The sequence below is a fragment of the Papilio polytes genome, unplaced genomic scaffold (genome assembly GCF_000836215.1).
Source record: "Papilio polytes unplaced genomic scaffold, Ppol_1.0 DF823901.1, whole genome shotgun sequence".
In the NCBI taxonomy this organism is placed as follows: Eukaryota; Metazoa; Arthropoda; class Insecta; order Lepidoptera; family Papilionidae; genus Papilio; species Papilio polytes.
This window is the reverse complement of record NW_013525303.1, coordinates 170,816-191,786: the sequence shown is the minus strand read 5'-3', so window position 1 is coordinate 191,786 and position 20,971 is coordinate 170,816. Positions and strand designations below refer to the sequence as shown.

The 20,971-nt window shown below is 32.4% G+C and overlaps 2 protein-coding genes across 2 annotated transcripts; both read left to right on the top strand.

The window, feature by feature from the left end:
• On the top strand, positions 1-2,796 carry LOC106102855. The gene is made up of 2 exons (XM_013282450.1): positions 1-1,511; positions 1,582-2,796. The coding sequence occupies exons 1-2, from the start codon at positions 389-391 to the stop codon at positions 2,640-2,642; spliced, it is 2,184 nt and encodes a 727-aa protein (XP_013137904.1). The 5' UTR covers positions 1-388; the 3' UTR covers positions 2,643-2,796.
• A 1,481-nt stretch (positions 2,797-4,277) lies between these two features.
• LOC106102902 lies at positions 4,278-19,788 on the top strand. The gene is made up of 6 exons (XM_013282518.1): positions 4,278-4,321; positions 11,784-12,959; positions 13,060-13,266; positions 13,340-13,502; positions 17,671-17,823; positions 18,415-19,788. The coding sequence occupies exons 2-6, from the start codon at positions 11,798-11,800 to the stop codon at positions 18,497-18,499; spliced, it is 1,770 nt and encodes a 589-aa protein (XP_013137972.1). The 5' UTR covers positions 4,278-4,321; positions 11,784-11,797; the 3' UTR covers positions 18,500-19,788.
• The last annotated feature ends 1,183 nt before the right edge of the window (positions 19,789-20,971 follow it).

The following is a 20,971-nucleotide window of genomic DNA, read 5'->3' as shown; positions in this document are numbered from 1 at the left end:
TTTTACAACAACAGTTAAAATAGATACCAACGATTCTTTAAAATTAACGCAAGACAAAGAACAAAATGAGAATCCAATAAAGTTGAATGAATACGAATATTACAAATATAATGTAGTTACAGAAGGAAAGTACGATTTACAAAATAACGATGGAGTTAAAATTAAACATCTAAGTTACAATTACACTTATGGTAATAAAACCATTCAACTTTTAAAGAAGACATCGCAAAACTTAACTGGTACAAACTTATGTTCAAGTACTAATGAATTGAACTTATCGATATGGCGCGATGTGAAAGATAAACAAAAATTTAAAACCATAAATATAACAGATATCAAATATTTAACAACTTCAGAAAACATCAACAACACACTGGATTATAATCAAATGCATTTGCAGAAAGATAACAATAAAATTACTTTTGATGATTTCGGTCTCGTCAAAGAGAAAGGAACGAAAGAATCAAGTGAAAATGAAGACTTAACTCTAATAAATAACATGCTTAATAGTAAAGGAATATTACAACATGTGTTCAAAAAACCAAGAAATGTATCGAAAAATAAAAATATCGGATCAAATTTTGATTTCATCGGAAATCTAAGAAGTCTATTTAATAACATCTTTTTTAAAAGCAAGAACGGCTTTTATATAGCAAATGATAAATTAAAATTATTTGATAAACACAATTTAGTTGAAACTTTTTGTGTGAAAAACGTAACTTGCAAAATTTATCCTCGCGACGAGATTAAATTGCAAATCAAAATAAATGAATTAAATGGTGAAATGTACAAGGTTATGGAAACTATTAAAATAATCAAGAAACTTTTGCAACAAATGATTAATAATAAAATAGAAGCTGTCGATTTAAATTTAAGCAGTAAACTTAACATAAGCAGTAATTATAACAAAAACGGCACACACAATAAAATAGAGAATAGACATCTTCAACTTTATTACATCAAGGATAGCATTAAAACTTTTATTAAATCAATCGGAAAGTTCTCATATATTCTTCAAGATATAATTTATATTTTGACTGATAAGAAAAACGTGACAAACAAACAAAGATTACCACAACGACCTTTGCGCTGCACAAAAGCAAACGAAATAGGTAAATTTAATTCCAAAACAGCAATCGCCGAACAGCGGTTTAAGAAGATTAAAAAAGTTTTAGTCAATTATAATGTATTACAAAATACGTTTATAAAAAAAGTTTACGACATGTTAACAAAATTAGAATCCAATTTAACGCATACTGAAAAGAAGAAGAAATCGAAAAAACCAGAAAGATTTGACGATAACGACTTCACTACGAGCCTCGCTATCGATACATTTACAAAGAACATTATTAATAATCTGAGAAAACTGAAAAATTTAGCAAAAAAATTAAGTTCTGCAACAACGAATAGAAGAAAGAGGAGTGCAGTTGGTGATGATGATGCAATCGAGTATTTACTAACAATTATGGAATATTTACTCAAGCAGAACTACCCCTTGGATACTGCCCCTGGTATGATATTATCTTTTTTAATTCAATTATATTTCTATACAAACACATAAATTTGTACTTTATATTTCAGTAAATGATGGAATTGATCTATTAATAGATGCAATTAAACATGCTCCTGACATAAAACCAATTAAGAAAAAAGTTCTCGATGGTTCCACAACAAGAACATATCCATGGCCAACGGAAAAAGCAACCGCTGAGACATTCTCGTATGTAGATAATATATACGGATTGGACAGCTTGGATAAAGAAAATAACGAAACATCTGGTTCTGATGACAATCAAATCACATTTCCAAAGTCGACAGATGATGGGAACGATAAAATAGAAGATTTCCAGAAACTACTACATGCTTCTAAGAAGATAAGTAACAGCTTTAGATTATCAAACTTTAATAATATTCTTAAGAATGCAAAACTAAAATCGATGTCGACAACCTCACCTGCTATTGTTACTACGACTCCTATGATTCAATACGATTTCCTCAAAGACAATGTTGCGGAATCCGATACAGAAACATCCGTAAAAATTGGACCTGGAATTGCAAACTATGATCGAAATGAGGTAGAGAGTTTCAAATCATTTAACATCGATAATAAACATGATAATGAAGAACTTTCACCGAACATAATTAAATTAGGAGTAGACAGTGACGTGGATATACAACCAACGCTTCCGTCGCGAACAAAAGCAACCTTGAGAACGACTCGAAAATTCCATCATATGGTACGTGAAAAGTTTAACAATCCTAAGATTATAGCTTTCGATGGAAAGCAGACAAAAAAATCTAAATTCGGCTGGGTCGATTATGATCTCGGTGACAGCAGTGGAAAAAAAACTGAAAGGAAAATAATTACTAAATCTACTGAACGTTCTCCTTCAAGAGTCGGTGCTAAAAATCGAGCTCTGACAGCTGATAAAAATGACGTCAGTTCAATATCAAAAGAAATAATGGATGAAGAAAAAAGGAAACAGTTTTATAAGTTGCTTCCCAACTCTGATGTTAGAAAATTCACTTCACATAATATGTTGGATGACGTGACGATAAAGTTCGAAGTAGATTCAGATTCAAAGGACACAGAAGTTGAAGATACGTATGTGAACGACGTATTCCCTTCGTACCTAACATAGCTCTTTGACGATGCCTTTCGATGGAACAATATTAAAAAAGCTAGCTCTGTTGTGTTAATTGTTATAACAACAAACTTATATGCATTATATTCATATTTATTAAAAGAGAATTTTACAAGGTACTAATTTTTATTTATAAACCAAAGCAAGTTGATATTTGTTAGTTACTTATTAAATATAACTAAATGGATGTTTGAATGTAAAAAGAATTTTATTACTACGAAAGAATACCAACTGGTTGTTTACAATAACCACGATTTTAGTATAAACTATTGTGTTATTAATTTTACATGATGAATGTGTTTGTCCGACTGTATTTAAATAAGAACATTATAGAAAATATTTAACGGAATGTTTTGTTTTATTCTTGCCATCAACCCTTACCAGTTCGATGATGGTTTACATCATTCAATTTGACTAACTCTTGTGATACAAGACAGTTATTGTCAAAACAGGTTCATGCAGTGTACAGCCAAAGAACTGCAAATGTCTAAAATTAGGCATCAACCTTGAGACTATATCTACCACTTATCTACTTATCTTAGCTATGATATGAGAATTAGTTGTTCCCGTGCGGCTTCATCCGTATGAAATTATAAAGTCTTCATTTTATTCTATACATTTGTCATCTCAATTGCAAATGTCATAATTACCGTTATCATAATAACCTTGCTTCCTTAATGTTGGCAGCTTGTAGTTTATGGTCTCTTTCCCACATTAAGTATTTTTACAATTTATTTACCTCCTAATTTTAATAGCGTGAAACTATATAGCTTAATAATGTCGTAAGTGTTGGGCTTTTTATTAAAAGAAATAATTATTCAAAAATGTGCTGTGATTGACATCCTACGCCACAAAGTAGTGTTTGTTTACGCTTTATTATATTAGTATAGAAGTAAAGATTAATCCTTACTGCATAATCTTCTCGTAGTTATGTTCCAAATTGCATCTGCACATTAATTGCAGCAATGTGTCGGTTAAGCAAGGTTGTTCTGCATCGTCGGCTGCTTCCGTTTACTTTGCTTTTGTATTGTTTAATTACTCATTGACCTTCGTTCATATCGTATTCTATTAAACAAATATTAATAAGAATTTATGTCCACACCTTTGGTTACATTTTGATGCAGTAATTATAGAATTTGCTTCCGGACCACTCGTTTGGGCCTCGGTTAGACGCGTTATACGCTCTAGTTGTCTTCGGCCTTCAGTATAACATTATGATTTGATAAAATAGATTTTGCTGTGGCTTTTTTGTATATTTTTTTTGTCATATTAAGCCGGTACGACGGTATCGATGTCTTATTTTTTACCACAGAAGTGTTTGAAGTCGATTGAACTAAAAACTATGTTAATTTGATTATATTATTAAAATTAAAACAGACAAACATTTGCTTCGACTTATTTCTAAGCTGTATTGGTTACGCCCCGCCATATAACCATTTGCCGCGACCTTACGTTCCCGCGCAAGTTTGACATTTCACCGCGTTTTGGCGCCAAAGCTGCCCGTCAACCGCAAACCGCAATTCTTTCGCACGTGAATTTTTTTTGTTTTTGTTTTCGACCAGTGTTTTTGTCATCTATTTTCTTTTTTAAATAATCCGTATTTTTTATCTGTGGTTGTGTTATTTAAGTGATTTTCTTTTATTTAATTAGTGTTTGTGTAAAATATTAATAATCAGGTTGGTTTTTATTATATTAATTATTTAGGTTAGGCCTTAAAAGATGTAGATTTTTTTGGTTATATAAATTATATGTTATTTTATTTTAAATGTGTTATATTAAAGTTTAACGACAGAATTTAATTAATGTTTTGTTCTCATTCGGTTCGTTTAAATATAAATCTTGCAAAATATTCCATTAAAACTTTTTAAGCAACATCGAGTTTCAGTACTTTTATTAATGTTATTACATAACTTTTAAAAAGATGAAATCTTTAGAAATTCATTCACTTAATAATAGATATTAACGGATAAAGTCTGTGGGCTTATTTAATGTACATTATACATTAAGAAACACAAACGGTTTCAAGATGTCCTTTATTGTTAGAAACCTATATAACTGGCTTTATGTCATATTTTAATAGTTAATGTCCAGCCGACATGCGTCGCGACAAAAGACAAAATCATCAAAAGCTTAAAACAATATAATACGTTATAGTTAATAGAAAGAAAAATAGTTTTATTTTATTCGATTTTTTCGAGACACATTTCTCAAGCGTCCTTAAAACATGTTGCTAAAATCAATAATATTATTTCAATGATTTAGTAAGGCTGTAGAGCTCAAACGTAAACATATATATCCATACTAAAATAAAGAGGAAAGATTTGTATTTTTGTATGTATTGAAATAGATCTAAAACTGGACCGATTTCAAATTCTTTCACCATTAAAAAGTTACGTTGTCACTAAATAACGTAGGCTAAATTTTTTATTTCACGTGGACGATATTGCGAGTTACAGTTAAATAGTAAATTTTAGTCCCTTTCCCTTTCCGCCCTTTTCTTAAGAGAAAAGGATGGGCAGGAAAAGTGAATTTGACGGTGGAGGAAACGCATAGGGAAAGTGTCCTCTTTATGTGCGTCTCCTCCGTCAATTAAGGGTAGGCAACGCATCTGCAATTGCGGATGTTTATGGGCAGCGGTCGCTTTCCATTTCGGTGGATTCAGGCTGCTTGCTCGTTTGCCAACTTATATTATAAAAAAGTGCTTATATGTCAGTGTGTAAATTCAGTACAACGCACTCTATCACGCAACACGATGACTTGTTCATTCAACGTAATGTCATGGCCGAACTGTAAGCCGACACGCAACATTATGTGAATTAAGAAATGTTTAAACCGCGCCTACAACTGTCTCCACTAACGTTGCAAAAGTTGAAATATCTTTAGTAATAGCTACTTGATATTTGATACTAAACTACGAGAATAGTACAATCAGGAAATCTGACAGTGAACTATCTAACAAGTTAGTTGTCGTGTACGCATTGACGACGCAGAAAAGTAAACAATAGAACGGTTTTAAGAGCGCAAACCTTAGACTAAACTATCGCACAACTGTTACGGGGCAGTACTACCAAATTCTCGTAAATTGCCTGATAATAATCAAACAGATAAAATACGTGACGGAAATATAGGATTTTTTTGTTTCACAATTCAAGATACCGATAAATAAGAACCTGGTAGTTAGTAAAAGCGGCAACGTCGCAAGGACGCTTAAAAGATCATATTCGGGCAATTTTGCAAAAATCTTTATTTTTCATGTTAAGATAAATCTTTCCTATTTTCTGCTAAAAAATTTATTTAAAAAGATTGTATACAATATATGCTAAGTATTAAAAAAATCTCTTATTTATTTTAATATTTGGTTAAAAATAAAATATATGAAATGAAATAAGTGGAATGAATTGCGAATCGGAATTTCGTTTCCATGACAACGGTATATTGTTATTTATCACTAAATTTATGCGGAACAAAACAATGGATAGTATTGCAATAGTCTAATCACTTTTACGTAAATTATCTGACATCAATGAAGATGTAATATAGCAGAATGTATAAAATGATTTTTCTGTCCCACCACTGACATCTGTCATTATTAATAACACTGATAATTTACAACAGTACTATAACGGCAACGTCGCAACGAATGCTTATAAGTTCCTATTTATGCAGGTTCGTAAAAGAGACCATGCCCTAAATTACGTGACACCTTAGTTTAGTTTTACTTAAATGTCTATTTTTACGTAATTGAATGCATAACAAGCTTTTATATTAACAAAGGATAATAACACAGCTAATAGTAAAAATTAACAAATACAATAAGAAAAAAATATTTTAACAACAAAATATTACGTTGAATGAATTGCGTAGCGTAATTTTGACAACGGATTACTGTTATAATGTAACCATACGGTTCCATGTAAGACTACTTCGTAAGATGCAAACTTCACTGCCATGAGTAAACTCAAAAACACAAAAAGTACAGAGTTTGTCACTCGAAACATGGCCCATTGCCATGCTAGATTATCGTCTCAATTTCTCACTACTGAGTGATTGTGGGGACGGTATATTCATGTTATATTACAAGACAATCGTAAATTCATCTTCTCAAAACTCAACAAGATCTATTTTCAGTCAAAACATTGGTATTAACTCAAAATAAGACCAAAGAAAGTTTTCTCATCCAGTTGATAAAAAGATAATGGTCACTCGATCTGGCAGTCAAATTAGGAACTCGTAAATTTGCTATTTTACCTATCCGAAACTTGTGGGACTGGATTTTGCACCATATCTGACGTCATTGTGACATTCATGTCATTTCGACATTATCCAGAACTCTTTATCAGCCACCCGTGGGACAGAATCGAAAAGTTTTGTATGGGGCTTGTAAAAAAAATGACATTGACATTTAAAACGTCACAGCGTTATCTGCTATTTAAAATTGGTGGGACAGAAATTTTGTATTTTATCTGACGTGACGTCATATTTACACTATCAGGGCCTCTATCTACCACCGGTGGGACAGGCCCTTAGTCTTGCTTTGTTGAATTGGCTCCGAAACAATCGACGATCACACATTTTTGCGTCCGTTATGCGTCCGCTGTAATACACTAATATCGAGTTTTTTTATTAAACAAAGTCTTAAAACAGCATATCTTAAGAAAAAGTGGCCATACACGCTTCTAAAAGCATGAATGTCGGATAGTAATTCCTACCGCTGCTTACCTCTTACAAAATACGATTACAAATCGTGAGAATTTTTGAAGAGTTCAATTATTTTTAATTACAATTAAAAACTTTGTTGGTTCAATGTCAAATACCTTAGTATTGTGTAACAAGTATTTAACTAATTAAGTAACAATTAACTTACTTAACTTACATTACACAAGCTGTAAAATTACGTTGAAATAGTTTTTTCAACTAATTATTATTGCTAAAATTATATTGGATTTTTTTTAGAGTAAATTGAACCATTTAAGTATTAGGGATATTTTATTACACTGGCAGTTGCACGTGACGTCGTCTACGTGAAAAACGTAGCCTTACTTAGTGGTAACATAATTTGTTATTGTTGATAGAATTTTAGAAATCGGTCCAGTAGAATATGAGTTATTTCAATATAAACAAGAACTTGGATAATTCCTCTTTATAATATTGGTATAGGTTTAGATTTACTAAGGTAATTAAATAAAAAAAAGTTGAGACCTAAATCTGACTTATTTGTAATATAATAAATCTTTGGTGACCATTTTTAACTTTTAACTTAAGATTGTTCGTGAAGCTAATGACTTGTTAATAAATATGCCACAAACTCCACACCTATGGAAATCACAGTCGTTAAGTGATAACTTAACCGAGTACTTAACTGTTAACATACATAAATCATGTAACTTAACTAAGCATTTGCGGTTGATAATGAACTATACAAGTTAGAATACATGCAAATGAAGATAAAAACAAAGTTTTACCTATACTAATATTATAAAGAGGAAAGATTTGTATTTTTGTATCTATTGAAATAACTCAAAAACTACTGGGTCGATTTCGAAAATTCGTTCACCATTGTAAAGCTACGTTATCGCTGAGTAATGTAGGCTATATATTCAAACTTCACGTGTACAACGTCGCCAGTAACAACTAGTTTATAAATATTACAATAAACGTTCAGACAGCCGGCAAAAGTAAAAGCGAATCAGAAGGTTGTTATTACAATACCGAGAGAACATACGGCAACATTCTCTGTTTACTTTGTTGTATTTAATTGCGTAAATTACAAATTATTAAATGAAAAGTCCATCACTAGTTGATGTATGTTTTGTCTAGAAGGGACATGAAAAAATCATTTTTTTATGCCAAAAGGAATGCTTATTATGTACGGAATAGAAAGAACTGTCAATTAACTAATAAACTATGTAGTAACTCTGAAACTATTTAGTAGTGTTACCTACTATAGAGAGTATTTAGAGAATTCCTTCCAGTCGTAATACAAATCCGTATGTTCTCAAGTCAATCAAACGTAACGAATAATTTAGCAATGACTTGTGCTTGTTGAGCGCTTTCAGCGCTGCGCTGCTCTGTAAAACTGCTTTTGCAAACTATTCGAGTTTAGTTTTGTCATCTCTAATAATAATCTGTTTTGTATTATAGTTAAGTAACTTTCAAAATCACATTCTGTTAGGATATGTAAGTACTTAAATGCACGATAAATAGTCTTGTTTAAAAAGTCATGTATATGTAGTCAATCTTTTTTTATGAACTACCAGTTACGTGAAAATAAAAAATATTAAAATACAGCCCATGTTAACTGATAACGTAGCTTTTTAATGGTGAAAGAATTTTTGAAATCTGCCCAGTAGTTTTTGAGTTATTTCGATGAATACAAAAATACAAATCTTTTCTCTTTATAATATTAGTATAGATGTAGAGGATAGTCTGGAATACTTAGGGTAATTTTGCTTTGTTAAATTCTATTCGGACGGAGTCGCGGGCGAAAGCTAGTAAGCTAAATACTAAATCATTATTGACAACGATAAATAAATCGAGGCCTAGATTACTGCCGTTAGGTTGATCGAGCAACTGCAAGAATTCTACGTTCACTTATTTACCATGACCAGATTTGTAAGATTTTCAGAGGTATACAACCTTTTTGTGTTAGTTGAAGCCAATATAAAAAAATAGGAATAACGTAATTTTGTATAGATATTTTACTGTAAACATTTACGGATAGAAAACATTTTGTGCGTAAATGACAATAGTATAGTAGTGTTCATTTGTTTTAATATTTTTTATTTATTTATTGGTCGACTTTGCAATTGAAAACTTGTTCAAGGTAAGTTTCATTATTTAAAATATTTAAACTTGAATAAAATGTTGACCACTCCTGGTTTATACTAAACTTGTTTATTCCTTTTATATTTATTCTCTTTAACTTAAGGTATTTTGATTAAAAGTTTAACGCCAAATTAGGTTCTTGTTTACGCAGTTAAATAATGAGAGCTTTGGCTGTAGTCTATACTATTATGATAAAGCGTAAACACACACATCTTTGTTGCCTAAGATGTCAGCAATTACACCATATTTTTGAATAATTCTTTTTTTAATAAAAAGCCTTAAGCTTTAGGCTATATATTTTCTCGCCATTAAACTTAGGGGGTAAATATTTTGGATAAAAACCCTAATGTGGGAAAGAGACCATAAGTTGCTGCCAACATCAAGAAAGAATGGTTGCTAAGGTTTGTCATGTCATGTCATTTTGACATTTGCTATTGATAACTTGACATTTGCTATTGATAATTTGACAAATGTAAACAACAAAATAAAGATTTTATAATTTCACGCGGATGACGCCGCACGGGAACAGCTAGTTAAAATATAAGTAAGATTATTGGTTTAAGGAACATTGTACTCTAGAAGAATAAAGATAAATGAATATTTGCATTAAAAATTGTTACATAAAAATGTTTCAAACTTTTTTATATTTTAGTATCAAACGGAAGAATGTTTCAAATTGTATTCCCAAAAAATATCTGTTAATTCCTATGTCTTAAATTTAGGTTACGAAGTATTTTTTCTCAGCATAACTAAGAATAAACAATACGTTTAAAATCAACGTAAAGCAACATTTATTAGACCGTGAGAAATCTCTACACTCTGTAAATTATAATAAGGAATCATGAAATACGAGTCAAAGATTATTTACCTACAAGATACGTCATTTTAAACATAAAATCCAGGAGGCAGTATACTCGTTTACCGCCTTACAATGTGAATAAATATTGTTTTTAAAGATGATCCTTACGTTTTACAATAAGTTAATAAAATGTAACATTTTGCTCTTCGCTTTGTTTAACGAATAAAAATGTTCAAATCAAGACACATACATAAGTAAATTTTCTGTTCATCAAATGATATTATTGACCTTTGAGTTTTTCTTTTCAGTGGTTAGATTTATTTCCATAATCTTGAATGTAACCTCAAATTATTCATATCCTTACCCTGAATTGAATGATACAATCAACAAAATACAAGGATTTTAACATAAAAAATAATAAAAAACGAATGAGATCTTGAGACACTTTTAGACTAAAACGAGGCTGGATTATTTTAATTTTATACAAAAAAAAGTAACTATAATTAACGTGAATAGTAACTTATCGGCATTAGTACTTAAATAAAAGTTTAATTTACACTTCGTTTGTATAATTAATAGTTTTTTGCCTAATAAAGACAATGCATAATACAGCTAGAATTAGCAGGTGTATTCTAAATACGTCTTATCTGCGTAGTTAATCTTTGTGCGATGCAGTGCGGCGCAAAGTGAGCGGGTGTTGCGCAGTAATCGACTGCGTGTACATTTATCTCGCTTAGATCGGTGCAATATTGATTCTTGTTACAGCGTGACGGACTCGGGTGAACACCGTTATTACTAAGTTATTACTATTAATAGAGGCATGGAATAAATATTACTAGATATTCAACAACAATAGCTTACTAGCGCCCTGGGTGTTGAGAATGACATGTCAGTTATTTGTAGATCTGTGGCGCCCCTTTCTGTTAGGCTCCCAACCACGGTATGCCCTAACTTCGGTCTTATATTCCGTAAATAATGTCAATATGTACTTTAATTGCATTGAATGCAGACTATTTTGCACATAAACTGTTGTTTTATTCATCATTTCTATTTATTATGGTATTTAGAAATATGAAATAAATGCGGGTCTGGAAAAGTCTGTTCCGTTTTTTTTTTCAAATGTAGTTTTCCATGGCTTATACCTTTTGGATTGTATTGGATGGTATTATAAATTGTATAATCTTCCAAAAAAATATGTGTTTTGATCTAATTACTGTTATTCTTATTTACTTTAGATCGCAATTGACCTCTCATAACGTTTCTAGCAATATATTTACTGACCTTACAACGAAGGCTTTGTATGGAGCAATGTGTGCTTACTGGTATGTTTGTCTATACAACTATTGTGAAAACTGTTAAAAACAAACAGTTAACATTTATATTTATATTATAGATAAGAATACTACTTATACGTCTCAGTAATCTAAAACAAAATGAGGTTTTAAAAGTAAAAGACATTACGCGTGAAAGAAAGGAATTACCAATGACTAACGTCGAATTTTATTTGATTTCAGATGGGCGAACGATAATGTACCATCCGGTGCGAAGAAAAATGACGAATTGTATCACAAGTGCCATATTTATTATATGTTTAGTATCGCCATCATTAACAGACCCAAGAGCATTTGATGTACCGTTCAAAAGAAACGACAAAAAGCAAGAAGATGCTCTTGATAACAATATTATAGACTTTGATGATGAATATTCAATTAAATTGAATAAAAATTACGACACAGCTTCATGGAAAAACATAGATAATAAAGATAATTATAGGTATACTATAGTTAAAGATAAAATTAAAAATAAAGAAAAAACAAACCAAAATAAAACAGATGAAATAAAAAATATTACAGAAGCAACTAAAGCAATAGAAGAATCAACAGAACTGTCAGAATTTAGTGTTATACCGTTAGAATTAGTTAGTACTACAGAGAATATATTAGTAAGTGTAGTCGAAAGTACTACTGAAGCGGACTTAACAGTAATACCACTGTCAACTACGAAAAGAATATTACCACAGATAGATATCCATCAAACAGTTACTCTACCAGCTTCAACACAACCATCAGAAGATTATACACCAACTACAGAACATGTCGACGTTACAACAAAACACAATATAAATAAAATAAGTACAACAACAAGCGTAGATGTAACAACTAATACAAATAATGAAAATATAACACTATTAGATGTAATAGCAGCTGAAACAATTCGTAATAATTCAAATATCGAATTTGAAAACAAAGAAACTAATGAAAATCATACTACCGAAGAAATTGATACAACGACAGTAGTTACAACTGAACACGTCAACATTATACTGAACACTACTTCTTCCATCGAATCTATTAATCGATTAGATGAAACTACTGATTCCAGTGAAACTACAGAATCTAGTGAAGAAGAAGTTCCAATTTTTACAGAATTAGATACAGGAGAAGAAGAAGAAAAGGACGTCCCAGAAGATTATTACGATTCGAAAGATATTGTCCCGACAACTGCACCGAAAACAGACGCATTATCAGTAATTTTTGGCTTCGCTGGCAGCGTTGTCGAAAGTGTTGTAGAGACGGTAGCTGAGAGGGTAGTACCAAATTGGATTTACGACATTTACAAACGAATGCAGAAGCAAAGTGAGGCGTTGGAAGCTGAGAAGTTAAGAAGTAGGGAAGAAAATGGAGGATTGGGTAAGTTTACATCAAACAATTTATCTTATTTAAGTACAATATTGTTCGCCTTTAGCATCTTTATCTTTAGCAACTAATTCATGCTTGTATTTTCTTACAGGTCAATTTGGTCGTGGAATTCTGAAGACAATATCTTCGGGCATCAGCAGACCTTTCAGTCAACTAATGGCGGGTGTCCGAGACATCGGATCTCTGGACAGTGATCGAGGGTTCGTCAGTAGTTTGGCATCTGGTGTGACCAGCGTTGCAAATGTCGCCAATACTGTTGTGGACGCCTTCAAAGATAGAGTTCAAGCGATTTACCCAGGTTTGTGTGCTGATTACTTAATATAATACAAATAATATACAAGAACTAAATGTTTGTTTCTATGTCATTTTAGGTACGGTATGGTGTGGTGACGGGCACGCCGCTGCAGCACGCTCCGGGGAGCTGGGTTTGTTCTTTTTCACCGACACCTGCTGCCGGCAGCACGATGCCTGCAAGATCTACATACGGGCTGGAGAGACCAAATACGGTCTTACTAACACTGGTCTATTCACACGGTAAGAGGGAATGACGACATCTTCTACAAACAAATCGTTTAGCACAAAGGCTGTCTTTTCTTTGTCTAGATCACCTTCGGCTTCTTTATTAAATGATCTCGAAATACCATGGGCTTGTAACAACATTGCGATACATCAGTTTCCCAATGGAGCGTTTTCTCAGCACCAGCCAACCTTGACCCGCGTGATCTCGGATCGTGACTCTCAGATATACGTTCCCATAAACCGATAAGCAGGTCAAGTTAATTTGTTCACTATCTTCAATACAATACCTGTATTGTTATGGTTGTTTCTGAATACGTGATACCCTTCGGTTAAATATTCAGGGCTGCAGCAAACTAAACTGAGTAAAATAAAGCATCAGGGATTTAAAACTGTATAATTATCGAGAGTCGTAATAATATGTTAAAACTTAATTGACTCTTCTGTGTAAAATACTCTTTGTTATTATTATGAAATATTTCTTTGAAAATTCGAACCATTAGATTAACATATCTATTGTATAAAATTACGTGACAATAGTAAACTAGATTAAAATTACGTGACTAGAATTTTTGGGTCTTAATTTAGTATTATATGAGACACAAAAAATTCACACGTCCAATTCCCGCGCTTTTCCGCCGCCATTTTATCTGTTGCGTGTCAAAGATTATGTAAGGATTACGTTAAAAAACTCATTCGTCAGAAAAGGTTTAAATACATTTATATTACCTTTATTGCTGTCGTGAAATATTTGCATGATAAAAGATATACTTGGTTTTTACGTTTTTTTTTCGCAACATTTCAAATTGTCTGTCGTCTCGTTTTATCACTGAGATCTATTAAGTTGAATTTATTATTTCTTAATGTAAGTTTTTGATAATAATATAACTTCTCAGTTGTATATTATTAATGAAATTTATTGTTACAAAGAAATTTAAGTTTATACCTTCAGTTACAAAATTAAAATTAATTTAGGAATGTTCAATTGCGTAAAATATGGTAACAAAATTACGATAATAAAATTAAGAATACAGTTTTTATACGAATGAATTTCTTTCATTAAAAACTTTCATCAAACACTAGCTGTCGCACCCAAGTCCGTGTGGAAGTAAAAAAGAAACAAAACTATATATAGTCTATATGTTCTTCCAGATTATGTTTTGCAAAATCTAAATTTCATTGAGGTCCGTTAATTCGAGATAACTTTTAACAAACAACCATACATCTAAACTTTACATTTATTAATTAGTAAGATGGTTAAAAATGATTATAGAATCTTCTCGCTGAGTGTATCTCTGATGTATTTTGAAACCTCGACCGGATATTTTAATCTTAGGAGATCAAATATTGAAATCTTCTCATAATTATGAGAAGTTTAGATGTCTAGACGTCCAAGACGATCGTTAGTTATGAATGTGGAGGTACACCGGTAGAGGTAGACCTAGAAAGAGATGGATGGATTGCGTGAAAGGTGACATGATCAAGAAGGGAGTGATGACTAAGATGACGGATGATAGAGTTATTTGGAGATTGAAAATCTGGTGCGCCCACACTACGGGAGTAGGATAAGACAGGGGAGATGATAATGAATTATGAGAAGTTTAATTTTTGTATCATAGTGCATCCTTTACACCAAGATCTGTTTATGCGATGTACCTCCATGTCTCATTACATTAGTTACATCATCATTTGACAGTAATTGCTTTGTCGCAGAGTTCCATCCCTTGTAATTGAATGTCACAGATTTACTGGTTTCTCTTACATCAACGGTCATTGACCTCAATATCAGTTTCGATAACTAAAACACTTTCTAAATTTGCTCTGAATATTTATTGTTATTGTATACAATTCTTGTTTACGAATTCAATACAAAGACGTAATATTCAACGTCCCGATACCCGATATAAACAATACAAATTTTGAGGTAATAAGTGACATTATGGGACCAAAATCCAAAGCAGATTTTTCGTCAACCCTCTTTATTTTAAGTGGTATAAACTCTTATCTCTACGTTTGCCTCATGTTGTATCCAAAGGAAACTTAAAAATTATCACCATCCCGTCAATATGCTGCAAGTTTATTACAAAATCCTCTTTATCGTTAATAAACATCTTCCAGCGACCACTTGGCACCAATAGCAATATGACTTTGCACTGTTTTGTAACCTCTTGAAGAGATACTGTGTTGTCAATCGTTAGGAAATTTCGAATTGTGTATTTGTATACAAGAGCGCTTCACGCAAATATATGGCAACATTAGAATACGCGTCCATTTTTGACTAAACTCTCGTACAACTCAGTGGCGCTTTGATTCTTACGATCTTTTATGGAGGCACTACTAGATTATTAGTTGTGCAACTAAACAGTTGAATTGACTAAACAATCGACAATCGCACTTGTTAAAACTATTGATGTCCAAAGAGATTCGTAATTGTAGGAAGTTACCTATAATCTACGATAGACGGAGCGCATACCAGATAATTCCTCCTCCTAAGTGCCCCTTTCCTGTCAAATACGCTTTCCTTTCTGTTGGCGCCTGTGTCACCTTCATCTGGATCCCTAATGATCGATTATGGACATCCCTAGCAACAGCGTCACACGGACATCCCTATTGGATATTCACTCTCTTGTTCTTTGTCTATCACTCTGCGCAGCTATGCATTATATCTCGCACTAATAAAGTCATTGTTAATACAAAATGTAACATATAGTAATTAAACAACATGAAGCTAAGTACTGGCGTTTCTTAATGTCCATAAAATAAGAGGCATTAAAACTTTCTAATCTTCCCTTATGAGAAATTGTTGAGAAGGAGAAGGGACGAAAAATTAATTATGATAAACGAAATATTAAAACAGTATAATCATTAGTCTTTTTTCAAATACTATAAATTTAGTTTTTTTTTATTTCCGTCTGTTTGTTTGCAGATAAAGTATATCGAATCAGTTATTATAGTTTGAAGTCGAGTTTGCAGGTTGTTTGGCGAATAATGTTATTATATAATCAGCAAGAGCGTAGTATTGCGTAAGCGAGTCGAGATTGTCGCACTGAGGCGCAGAGTGAAAGTTACACGTGCCGCTCTATTGCGACGAATTTATTAAAACGACTAGCTGTTGCTCGCGACTTTGTCTGCGTAAAAAAATAATAAATCACAGCTTATATTACGCACTGATAATGTAGCTTTTTAATGGTGAAAGAATTTTTTAAATCGGCCCAGTAGTTTTTGAGTTATTTCAATACATACAAAAATCCAAAAATACAAATCTTTCCTCTTTATAATATTAGTATAGATTAAACAAATTATTTATTATTAATTCTATTAGTTTAGAGTTAAATTTAAGAACGCTAACGATTATTGGATATAACTTAATTCATCGATAAAAAAGTTAACATTCGTTAGAGTTAGTTTAGATTGTCGTTTAGTGCGATATTAGCTTACTCTAAATTATTTTCTACTTCTCTATCAATGCAAAGCAAATATCAAAAGCATCTTTAAATACTTCGAATTTCCAGCACGTTTTGGGAGAAAATATAGTATGTGCGACTACATTTGTGTCTTAAATTACGTTCGTCGTATTGAGCCCGGTATCTCTAGTTAACTAGCATGTCAGGCGCAGTCATGTTTATCTCGGTAATTTTGTAAAAATGATCAAACCTGTTTAGATTAAGATTAACTTTAAATACTTGTTTCATATTAAATTGTTGCTTAATCTTGTGGAATTTCCCTAGTTCTGGCATTACCAGATTAAATATATAAGAAATTTATTGATTCTTAATGTATTTTTTTATTGATTTAAGTATTATGTTTAATTATTCATTCTTTATGTAATGTTTATTTATATTGTGTAGTTGTTGCAGTGTTATTTCATTAATTCTTTCATTAAACAATTTAAATGATGCATGCATGGAATTATGAATGTTGAAGAGGCGAACAAGGCAGCGGTCGCGTCAGGATTTGTCAGTTGTTTTCTATCTTGTTTAGGGGCACACACCTGAACATAGTTATCGCATATCTGTTGTGCGATTGTCGATTGTTTCGCAGCCAATTCAACTGTTTAGTTGCACAAATAAAAATCGAGTACTGTGCGCAACTTCTAAGCTCATAGGAATCAAAGCGCGACCAAACAGTTGTGGGATAGTTTCGTTTCTGTGCGCTCGCTCTTAATGTTTTCGTATATATGTTTCAGTTCTCACTGCAGCTGTGATATGAAGTTTCGCGACTGCTTGCGGCGGACAAACTCACTGGTTTCTGCTCAGATAGGTCTCACGTACTTCAACGTGCTGGGACCGCAGTGCTTCAGGAAGGCACATCCTATCGTCAAATGTGTGCGCCGTACTAGGTCGGTTACATGTTAAACATTCAAGTTTTAAACATTCAATTTAATCTTACTAATATTATAAATGCGAAAGTTTAGATGGATGTTTGTTAGAGTTTGTAGCCTAAACGGCTGAACGGATCTCGATGTAATTTGGCATAGACGTAGAGGATAGTCTGGAAGAACACACGCTGACGGAGTCCCTAATATTACTAGGAAGAAAGGGGAAAGTGTCTTAAATACTAGTTTTCGACTGCGACTCTATCCGCGTGAAATTAAAAACCAGAGTAAGTAGCCTATGTGTTCTGGACTATCCTCTACATCTTTGCCAAATTTCATCGGAATACGTTCAGCAGTTTAGGTGGAAGACTCTAAAAACATCCACCTCTCCAGTTAAACTTTCGCATTTACAATATTATCATAACAAGGATATGCTAGTAAGATAGAGAAGTCAATCCCATAGAGAATCCTAGAAAGAGATAGAGAATGCTTTGTCATTAAATTGGTTAAAATTGACAGTTTCCCACATTCGCAAAAATGCTAAATCGTCTTTTCCTGTGTTTCCAATGTTTTAATGACATTAAAATATATCACCATCTTTTGTTTCATTTCCAGGATAACCAGCCAGAAATGCGAAGAGTACGAGCTGGATTACACCAAGCCTAAGATGTGGCAGTGGTTCGATTCTGAAACCTTCTGAAGTAGACCATCAGCTGACCAACTGGACACCAGACTACCAGCCAATGAGACACGGCGTGATATCGAAAATACTAACAGAATAAAGGAAATATTGAACTTTGACGCAGAAACTTCGACTTTTGTTTACTTTAGAGGCAGTTTTTCTTAAAATTTAATACCTTCTTCCACTGCTGCACATTATCATTAAGAGTGCGCTACCCTTTGACTAAACTATTACACAATTCGCTCGCTTTGATTCCTATGAGCTTATATGGAGGTGCGAACACTACTCGATTTTGAGTGCAACTAAACAGTTGAATTGGCTGCGAAACAATCGATAATGACACAACAGTTGTGCGATAGTTTAGTCGAAGTCGCCCGCTCTTACTCTATGTTGTTATTGATCATCACCAGCTCACTATACGTCCCCACCGAGGGGCTCGGAGCCTACCCTAATAAGGGGTGACTAGGCCATAGTCAACCACGCTGGCCAAGTGCGCACACACATATCTTTGAATTTCTTCGCTGATATGTGCAGGTTGCATCACGATGTTTTCCTTCACCGTAAGAACGTCGGGTAAATTATGTACATATGAAAATTCGAAAAATCGAAAATCACATATTACATGGCGGCGAGATTCGAACCCAAGACTTGTAGATTACAAATCAAGTGTTTAAACCACTGAGCCACCGTGCTCTATGTTATTATTATTTATCTATTATTATTACTGGCGACATACACCCATGCGGCAAAATGTTCAATAAATTATTAAAAGTAAAAAATAATATACTTCGTTCCAAGAGTGAATTTATATATATTTTTTATTAAAATTTTGTATTGTTTTCTAATTTGATATTAATTGTAATTTTTAGATTATAGGTTTTTATGTCTAATCGTGTAAATAAGTCTACGTTGTCATTAGAACTAGCTGTTCCCGCGCAAATTATCAATAACAAATGTCAAAATAAAATGACATGACAAACCTTGACAATCTTACTTCCTTGATGTTGGCAACAACTTATGGCCTATTTCCCACATTAGGGTTTTCATCCAAAATATTTACCCACTAAGTTTATTGGTGTGAAAATATATAGCCTAAAGCATGACGTAAGTGTAGGGCTTATTATTTAAAAGAGAATTATTCAAAAATACGCTGTAATTGCTGACATCTTAGACAACAAAGAAGTGTGTGTTTACGCTTTATTATAATAGTATACTCGTAGATATAGATATAAAGTCGTATCAACATTGTACATATCACATTATATAGTGTTCATGAATGTAGTGCAATAAAGATATTTTTAATTATTTTTTTTGTGTTTTTTCCTATAAGATCGAAGTTGTGTCACACTAAAGTTGTATTTACTCTCTTTTCTATATTATATTATTGTTATAAATACGGAAGTTTGGATGGATAGTTTACTACCCACCTCAAAAAAGGGGTACCAAATTCGCTGATTGGTACATAATTTGGAAGTACAATCAGGCTACATACTACGATTTTTTAAAAAAGAAATAAAGGAGAGAAAAGATAAAAAATTAGAGCAGAAGTTCGGATAAACTCGCGGGATAAAACTAATTATAATGAAATTAAACTCCTAATAAATATCTGGAATACTAGCTGTTGCTCGCGACTGCGCCCGCGTGAAATAAAAAACTATAGCTTATGTTAATCACTAATAACGTAGCTTTTTAATGATGAAAGAATTTTTGAAATCGGCCCAGTAGTTTTTGAGTTATTTCAATACATAGAAACATGCAAATCTTTCCTCTTTATAATATCAGTATAGATTGACAATGTCTTTTTATCCAAAGAGAATGATTATTGTTATTCCCCTGGCTTTATCCAAAGAGAATTATTAAGAACGTGCGGGACAATATAATTTTTTACAAGTTTATTAACAGTGGAAACGTACAGTCTAAGTCCAACAGACCGAAGCAACCTTGGTAAACGCACGCACCGTGCGAGACTATGGGATACAGTAACGAGACACGTTTGGGACAAAAACATTGCATCCTGTTGCAAATAGAATCACGTCATCGTATAAAAACTTACGTTACATTAAAATGTACTGTTATAAACATTTATTGTATACAAACTAGGAAAGCTTTTAATATACAAAGACATTTTTTAAAAGTTATACTGTCTGTCAAATAGGGTCACTAATGTTAAGAATTTTCTATTGTACTGAGCAGTTATTAGTTGATTTTTAAGACCATTTAAAATTAAGTAAAAAAACACAACATTGGCATTCAATTACTTTTAAAATTTAGTTAAAAAATACTCACAGATAACTTAGCTTTTTACTGGTGAAAGAATTTTTAAAATCGGCCCAGTTTTTGAGTTATTCCAATACTCTATGTATTCCAAATCCAAATCCTTCTTTTACATAATATTTGTATAGACTAGCTGGTGCTCGCGACTTCGTCTACGTGAAATTATAGCCAATATTAATCAGCGATAACGTAGCTTTTTAATGGTAAATGAATTTT